The sequence below is a fragment of the Ipomoea nil genome, unplaced genomic scaffold (assembly GCF_001879475.1).
Source record: "Ipomoea nil cultivar Tokyo-kokei standard unplaced genomic scaffold, Asagao_1.1 scaffold0302, whole genome shotgun sequence".
In the NCBI taxonomy this organism is placed as follows: domain Eukaryota; kingdom Viridiplantae; phylum Streptophyta; class Magnoliopsida; order Solanales; family Convolvulaceae; genus Ipomoea; species Ipomoea nil.
The window spans coordinates 401,138-410,100 of record NW_017616730.1 but is presented as its reverse complement, the minus strand read 5'-3'; the positions used below and the strand labels follow the sequence as shown (position 1 = coordinate 410,100).

Below are 8,963 nucleotides of genomic sequence, written 5' to 3'. Positions count from 1 at the left end.
ACAAAAAAACAAAAGTTGACATTGAAATATCCCATAGCCCATTCGGTAATCGTTATACTGGAATATAGTCCATATTGTAATATATTTTTAATGTACTTAAATATAATTCACATTGTAAAATATTTTAGTGTACTAAAAATTCATTTTTAGTAAATGATCAATCAACGATCACCTTGTAATATAAATCATGAATCATAGTATAATTTGCCGCATATGTTAGATGGTAAAAAAAAAATCATGGTAAGTATAGCTTTATCCAAAGGTTCTACCTCTTGATTTGCAATAGAGAAATTGAGAAAACACGAACGGGCCGTTTGGTTCACGGAATGAATTTGGAGGGAATAAGAATGTTATTCAATAGGGAATAAAATAGGCAAGGAATAAAATATGAATTGTATTCTGTTGTTTGGTTCGCTAAAGGAATAGACATTGAGAACTGTATTCCAATGTTTGGTTGGTTAAGGAATAGGAATAAAATATATGTTTAAAAGACATAAATGCCCTTGTACAAAAACTATTATTATTATTATTATTATTATTATTATTATTATTATTATTATTATTATTATTATTATTATTATTACAACAACTATTATATATCATCATCATCATTGTCATATCAAGTGATTAATACTCAAAACAAAATAGTCATATAAATAACAAACTTTTGTAAAGAACATTTAACAATATTCAAAAGAAGCATAACATATGTTATTTTTAACAAAATACTCAAAACAATCCAATGCAAGTTACAATGTTCATAAAATCAAACATCAATGAACATGTCCTTAATTTCTAGATGATATCCATTAATTGAACATGTCATTTGCTAATTCTGTCCTCCAATTATTCCAAACTTCTGAAGGCTCTATTTGTGTGACATCATCATCTTCATGTATGACGTTACTTTGTACGAATTCCTCTTCCATAGGATCAACATTCATCTCATTTCTAATAAAATTATGCAGCAAACAACATGCAAGTATAATTCTGTTATGTATTCTAACAGGATAAAATGATGGGCTTCTAAGTATAGCCCATCTCATTTTCAATAATCCAAAACAGCGTTCTATGACATTACGAGCAGCTGCATGTTTCATATTAAAGAATTCTTGAGGAGTTGTCGGTTGATGACCTTGACGCCATTCATTTAAGTGGTATCTTTGACCTCTAAATGGTGCCAAAAATCCCTCACTATTAGCATATCCTCCGTCAACTTAACCCTCCTATAGTTTGTAACATTGCACACAACTTCACAAAAGCATGTCGATTCATCCTAAGTTGAGATATGCATTTTTCATCACACGAATACACAGTTCGTAACATATATTCTCGAGACCCTAAAGTATTTATAATATAAGATTTCACTCGTTTTTTATTAGAACACAAAATTGTCAAGGTTGACATCATCATGATAAACAATAAACTCACAGAAGCACACATATCCAACCATACACGCAATACAGCTACACATTTTTTCCTTCTTTCAGTACGAGTTATTAAACGCAATCGAGCCATAACTGCAAATTTAATTTAAAACTTACAATAACTTATACAGATTATAATAACATTACGGTAAAAAAAATAAACAATAACATTGCTATGGCAAAAAACAAAACCAAATAAACAATAACACTTTTCAGCAAAAAAAAAAAAAAAAACAATAAACAATAAACAATAAACTAAACTAAAAACCAAAAATAAATAAAAAAAATAAAAAACTAAGTCAAGGACCCATCCATTTTCAATTCCTGAGTAAGTATTACAATTCCTAACTAAGTATTACAATTCAGTTCAAGATAAATAAAATTCAATCTTTTCTTTCATTTTCACCAATTTCTATGTTAAAGATTATCTGTGTGTCAACCTTAATCTTAATTAAATAAACTTTGATTGATATTAGATGGTAAATTATTAGATGAACATATCATTATCTGGTATTCCTACCAAATATACCAAATCTATCATTATAGAATCAAACTAATTAAGCTGACTGAGTCTATAACTGCTAACGGAATTCCTCACTTTGGACCTAGAGTCTTTTGTCATTCTATATAAATTTTGTGATAATTACATTAATAATATAATTTTTTTTTTTTTAAAAAAAACAACATTAAACAAAACTGCTGCGGCTGCGGAACCCTCTGCGCCGCAGCAGTGTATATATATATATATATATATATATATTTTACTGCTGCGGCTCGCCGCAGTAGTGTATATATATATTACTGCTGCTGCGGCGAGGCTGCAGCAGTGTATATATATATATATAAATTACTGCTGCGGCGAGCCGCAGCAGTGTATATATATATATATATATATATATATATATATATATATATATATATATATATATATATATATAATATTTAATTGGTAAAAAATAAAATTCTGAAAATTTACCTTTGATGTCGCAGAAAGATTTGCTTGATTTTGATGTTGATGATGCTTTAATTTGATCTGGCTAGAAAACTTGTTTGATTTTGATGTTGACGATGAAGAAATCGATGATGATGATGAAGGAATCATGAAGGATAGAATGATACGTAGGGAGAGAACGGCGAGAAAGATAAGGTTAAAATTGAAAAAAAAAAAAATTCTATTCCTGAAGACTCAGGAATAAGTTAATACTAGGGGGGGCCCTGGTATTAGCTATTACCTCATCTGAGGTAATAGCCTATTACTAGGAACAGTATTCCTAGTAATACACATTGTTACCAAACAGAAGAATAGGTCTGTTACTGGAAATGCTATGACATTCTCAGTCTATTCCGTGAACCAAACGGACCAGAATAGGTTGTAGTAAATTTGCATATTTAAATGACAACTGGCAAGTAACAAAAGAAACTAAAAATGCATCATTATTCAACAATTCTTCAAAAACCAAAATGTAGTTTAATTTGTCTATAGCATCTTAAACACTTTTTTCATCATTATCATTTCAGTATAGGCGGCGGTTTGTTACAGTGTCCTAACGCAATTGCAATCTTGCGATTCTATAATTTACCCATGACAACCTATGCGGAAGGCCACATTCTGTTCTAGCCAACTAACTCAATCCATAATAATTTCCAATGCACGATGATATTGATCCTCACAGTGGTTGTGGCTGAGGATCAGGGGGGAACACTGAAACTAGAAAACGGTGTATCATCTCAAAACTGGTGAAGGTAATTACAGCTGCTGGTGTGGTCCGGATTAAATTGGTAGCACAACCTCGATAAAAACCAGGGATGCCTTCTTGCTGGAAAACTTTCCTAACGCAGTCAATCACACCACTATAGCGTTTCTCCGAGTGTAGGCCCTGTTCTTGAAGCCTTGACCGCACAACCTACAAATTACACTAATCAATTATAATAATACCCAAGACAGACGGTAATTGGTAATGTTTCCTTTCCATTCATTTGTGTCATTCACTAAGAACCAGAAGAAGACAAATAATAAAGGACCAACAGACCTCATGTGGATATGTCATTGTAGAAGCAAATATTTTTGAAACTGATGATGCAACAGCGACATTGCTGGCACTGAGTTTGTCCATACTAGTGTTATCTAATGTCACCAGAAATCAACCAGTGTCAATATTGATCCTTTCCAAGGGAATAATTCAGGAATATTGCTATGGTAACTAGTTCTAAGCAAATGAAAAGGGAAAAAGAAAATAACCAAGTACCCCGATTAGCCAAATATATCTTGATCTTCTCATATGTTGGAAACTGGATAGCAACATGACTAACACCCGCCAGAGCAGGCACAAGACCACTGACAACAATGAAAACATAAGTGATCAACAAGCTTAACTACCTATGTGATGCATAATTCAAACATTCAAATAAAGACTAACCTATACAGCCCACGAATGCCCTCTTCACGAGCTATTCTTCTTAGAGCCGATAATGTACCCCTATATGGCACAAAACCAGCTCTCATTCCTTGAGTCTACAGATATCAGAAACAGATCTTTCAGATCTCTCAATCTTGAAATAGAAACGAAAATGCTACTTCAATTGAGTAGCAAGGATATATCCTCCCCCCCCCCCCCCCCCCTTTCTCCCCTCCCCACACCCAAAAAAAAGAAAGAAAGAAAAGAACCCCCCAAAATATTGTGTATATAAACTTTTCAGCCCTAATTGATTTTCCAGAGGAACAAAATAAAACAAAGTTAAACTCCTCTTGGTAAAAGGGAATAGTAAAGGCCTCATATCATTGTGTAACCAAACTAGTAGATGTCATGGGACATAATCAATTGAGTCAAGGAAACTTGTGTGAAGGACACACACCTGAAGTCTAGTCTTCACAACCCAAAGAGGATTTGTGGCAATTGTTGTTGCAGCCCCAGCACCAGCAGCAGCAAGCATGTTGGCACCAATAGAAAGTTCATGTCTTTCATCTAAAATAGCCAATAAAACACATATTGAGCTCTAAAACAGCAAACAAATTCTTTATATTCAACAATGAAACAAAATTAACTGACCATCAGAGCAAAGAAAAGATTTCAGCTGCTCATAAATAGTAAAATAAACCTGCAGAAGATATGATCATGTGCTGCATTATTTCAGTTATTAACTTCATAATTTCAGGAATATAAAAGAGCGAAAAGGCAGAAGAACAATGAGTGAGAAAACAAAATTAAGAAAGAAGCAAGAATGGGCCAGCCTCACAAAATATATCAGCAAAGGAAAAGTACCACTGTCCACCATCCCATGGTGTTGGGGAAAAACTAATCTGTTACTCTGTGACTATGCTTAATCCTCTCAGTGCACAAGTGTTTATAGGGGGGGTGGATGGCTACCACTCTTACCCAATTTAAAAATGGACAAGAAGAAAATAGTCAGAATAGCTTCAGATCTAAATAAAATTCCTCATTCTTTTATAGACAGTATTTCACACACTACTTTTTTTTTTCAGAAAAAAAAAATATATATGTGAAGAGCCAAAGCATGGTAGAGTCAGATTCAAAGATTGTATGCAGAATTAAACAAAACTCTGTATGCAGTGCAAGAGAAAGCTACATACTGCATAAATTGTAATTTTCTCAAGCTTGATTTCTTAGCCAAACCTCTAGATAAAACAAACAGCATACTAACTTAGGCATATCATCCATGGGAGTGTATGAACAAAGACAGAAGTCAACAAAATGATATTCTAGAAGCACATAGATCAAATTTAGAGAAAAGGTGATAGTATACCGCCCAGTTTGGAAGTAATGCCAGAACTGTTGGAGAAAGCCCACGGTACATCCCCCGCAACCCCTCCCTCTGGAATATCTGCTCTAAGCTACCAACTATAAGACTGCCTGATCAAAACAAATAGAAACGTATTAGATTACCCATCAAATATTACATTGTTTTACTTCTAAATATGCCTGCTGTTTGGAGAGAATTTGAGCCAAAAACCAAAATTAAATATAGCAGCTATTTGGTAGTACCTCTAATGTTAGTATTACCAAGCTTTGGAAGCCCATGAACCTGAAATCTTGTCTTTATAACATCTAAAGGACACACAAAAGTAGCTGCAATTACTCCTGCAAAAGATCAAACTCGCAAATCTAAGCAAACACAAACGAAATAAACATCAACAAACTAGGGAATGGAAAAGGCGGAAAACGAATTGTTTGTGGACCAAAAGGAAAGCGCGAAGTACCGGCAGCGGCGCCTGCGCCGGCATTGCAGAGGAGGCCTTTAGGGCTAGGGCCATGAGCATCGGCAGTCATTGCTAAATCTACGGCGATCGAATCGAAAGAGGGCTGCGTGAGATGATGCTGCGGCAACAACGTCAACGGCGGGAACAATCTGTTTATTGGAGAAGTCCTCTCTGGAGAGGCCAATAGCTGACAACCAGCGTCGCATGGCCAGTCGGTAGAGCTCGGAACGAGCAATTCGAAGGAGCAAACCTATATATCTCCTCTATGACTGGCCTTTTTATCGTCTTCCTCCCCGCAACAACCTGAAGAATTATAATGCCTGCGTTGTTGGGAGTTCGATGCGATCGAGAATCACAAACAGGAAAGCGATCTCACACTAATCCTCATCTGATCTGGGAGGGTAGGTTTTGGATCGAAGGAAGAAAATTATTGTCGACCATTGAACTACTCTCCACCAGACGATTCGCCACAATTTGGGACCCTACTTTTCTTTTATTTATTGTCTTCCTTCTACGGATGCGCAGCTCCCTGCGGGTCTCTATTGGCGGCCGCGCCTACGTGCTATAAAGTCACAATATAAAATTAAAATTTTGTTACTTTATAATATAATAAAATCTTATGGCTAATAATTAGAAAGCCACAAATGTGGTTGGTTGAGTTGATGTTATAATTCTAAAGTATTATATTAATTTAGAATTAGATAATTGGTCCAAATGCAATTTTAAGTGGTTGATTTTATTAAAGTTAACGTAAATTTTATTAACTATATAATAAAAGTACGAGTAAATATCATTGAAATTTTTTATTTCAAAATATATAAGTGTAATTTTTATTAGGGAGAGTGTATTTTTTTTTTTTACTTTTTTGAACTTTAGAGTAATTATAATTGTAGTTTTTTTATGAATTTTTTCAAAATAAAAACTTGAGGGGTGGGATTTTTTATTTTTTTTTGAGTTCTTTATCGTGCAAAATAAATTTTGCTATGGTACCCACCATTTAAAATATTTTCATAAGACTTTTCTTCTCTTTTGTCATGACTTTTTTCTTCTTTATCCGCTTCTCTCTTCTCTCTCTCTCCTAAAATGCCGGTCAAAAATTAAAGAAAAAAATTGTTTATTAATGTTGCTCTTATATAATTTGGCGCACATGATACATATTATGCCAGTTATAATTATTAATAGTCAAGTAACATAAATAAAGCATGTGCAAAACCTATATTAAATACATATAACGTTGTCAAAATATAAAATCCTGGTTAATACACCTTGCGATGATATATTGCTATGACCATTTATGCTATCTTCAAAGACATACTATACGGCTTGTTAGGTTCAACTTTGAAATTTACTAGTTTACAAAAATCTCATAGTTATATGCAATGGCCTTGCCAATATAATTGGCAAGGTTGATAGGGAATATACCCTACTATACTGACTCGTACGTATCGAAAACCTGATCGGATTAAGCTCCATAGGTGGCGAAGGTCAATTGTCGACCTAGTCTAACCCGAATATAATTCTTGATCAACTAGACGTGAGAGATAGACAATCGAACGGCCTGTACGTTGTTGCTCTTAGCCTTTGGTGCCCAGTTCCGATCGGCTGAGGGACCCGAGCCCAATATATAAGCCCTTAAACTCTTAAAGAGGTATATTGATAACCGAGTATGTCAGATATTGACTAGACAAATACCCTTCAACACGTGGATGCCTTATCATTAGATGTCGTGACCGTCCGAGTGCACAGATGACACGTGGCGTACATTAGATGTCGTGTATGCCTTATCATTAGATGTCGTGACCGTCCGAGTGCACAGATGACACGTGGCGTACATGCCAATTTATTGGCATGTGTCCCATCCACTATTCTATAAATGCCACACTAGACGCTAGTAAGAGTGACTTTTGGCTTTCTCTCTAAACTATTAACATACTTAAGACCCTTTGGCTTCCAGTTGCGGTAACACGAGCCCCTATAACCAAGTGCTCTTTACTCAATAAAAGAGACGAATACATATATCCGGTGAAATTTACCGCATCAGGGATTTTTGCTGATGATAGGTACACAAAATTTGTCAATGATACATGTAGCTGGACAAAGCACACATTTTTTTAATAAAAATATATTATACTAGTATAGAGATAATCAATAATGTTAATCTTTCATTCTAGTAGGCATTAGCATTTTAGCATATAACATACTTGAGACAATTTGATAAAAAAATGCAACTACTATCAATAATGTGCATTATGTAAACCATACTCATGCGGATGAGATTATGATTCAGCAATTCAAATTACATCAGAAGAGGATTACAATACAAAGAGATAGAACTCCCGTAAACAACTCCTAACTAATAGACTAGTAACATAAGACTAAGCCACAACCACTAGAATAATAAAGGAAATAATAATAGCAATAATAATAATACTAACACACCCCCTCAAGCTTAAGGTGGGTGCGAAAAAACATTAAGCTTGTCACGAAGAGCAGCAAACCGCGGGCCTGGCAACGGTTTAGTGAGGATGTCTGCAACCTGATCCTTGGTTGACACAAAGTTAACCCGGAACTCACCGGCGGCAACCTTGTCACGAACGAAGTGAAATCAATTTCAATGTGCTTAGTCCTGGCGTGAAACACCGGATTGGCACAGAGGTAGGTAGCCCCCAAGTTATCACACCATAGAGCCGCTGGTTCACCAGAATGTAAGCCCAGTTCACGCAGAAGAGAAACAACCCAAGTAACCTCAGCTGAGACATCGGCTAGGGCCTTATACTCTGCTTCAGTAGAAGAGCGAGCCATCGTTCGTTGCTTCCTGGAGAGCCAAGAAATGAGGTTGGAACCCAAAAAGACGGCGTACCCACTGGTGCTCTTCCTGTCGACTTGGCAACCGGCCCAGTCTGAGTCTGAAAAGGCATGAACCGTAGTAGAGTCGGAGGCAGTCAGACGGAGCCCAAAGTCCAACATGCCCTTGATATACCGTAACACACGCTTCAATAAAACCCAGTGATCAACCGTCGGAGAGTGCATAAACTGGCAGAGCCGATTAACGGAATAGGAGAGATCTGGACGTGTGATGGTGAGATACTGCAGTGCCCCAACTAGGCGTCTGTACTGCGTGGGGTTGTCATATGGTTGGTCGGAGGCCGCAACTGGTTGACTGACGGCAGCAGGAGTAGCTAGAGACTTACAATCAGACATTCCAGCCCTATTCAACAGATCCCTCATGTACCGGGTTGCGAGAGTAGGATCCTGTTATCATCTTTGAGCGTCTCAATGCCAAGGAAGAAGCTGGGGTACCTAGATCCCGAATTTTGAAA

At 36.0% G+C, this 8,963-nt stretch overlaps 2 protein-coding genes across 2 annotated transcripts; both read right to left on the bottom strand.

The window, feature by feature from the left end:
• Positions 1 to 2,838: 2,838 nt before the first annotated feature.
• Positions 2,839 to 6,141, bottom strand: LOC109164043 (nicotinamide adenine dinucleotide transporter 1, chloroplastic). Its single transcript, XM_019312798.1, has 9 exons — positions 5,644 to 6,141; positions 5,429 to 5,524; positions 5,190 to 5,296; positions 4,475 to 4,523; positions 4,281 to 4,390; positions 3,845 to 3,939; positions 3,674 to 3,762; positions 3,458 to 3,552; positions 2,839 to 3,331 (listed from the first exon to the last, which is right to left on the bottom strand). Exons 1-9 carry the CDS (start codon positions 5,711 to 5,713, stop codon positions 3,095 to 3,097), a joined length of 948 nt encoding a protein of 315 aa, XP_019168343.1. The 5' UTR covers positions 5,714 to 6,141; the 3' UTR covers positions 2,839 to 3,094.
• A 1,932-nt stretch (positions 6,142 to 8,073) lies between these two features.
• Positions 8,074 to 8,844, bottom strand: LOC109158632 (uncharacterized mitochondrial protein AtMg00810-like). Its single transcript, XM_019306520.1, has one exon. It carries the CDS (start codon positions 8,842 to 8,844, stop codon positions 8,074 to 8,076), a length of 771 nt encoding a protein of 256 aa, XP_019162065.1.
• Between the last annotated feature and the right edge of the window lie 119 nt (positions 8,845 to 8,963).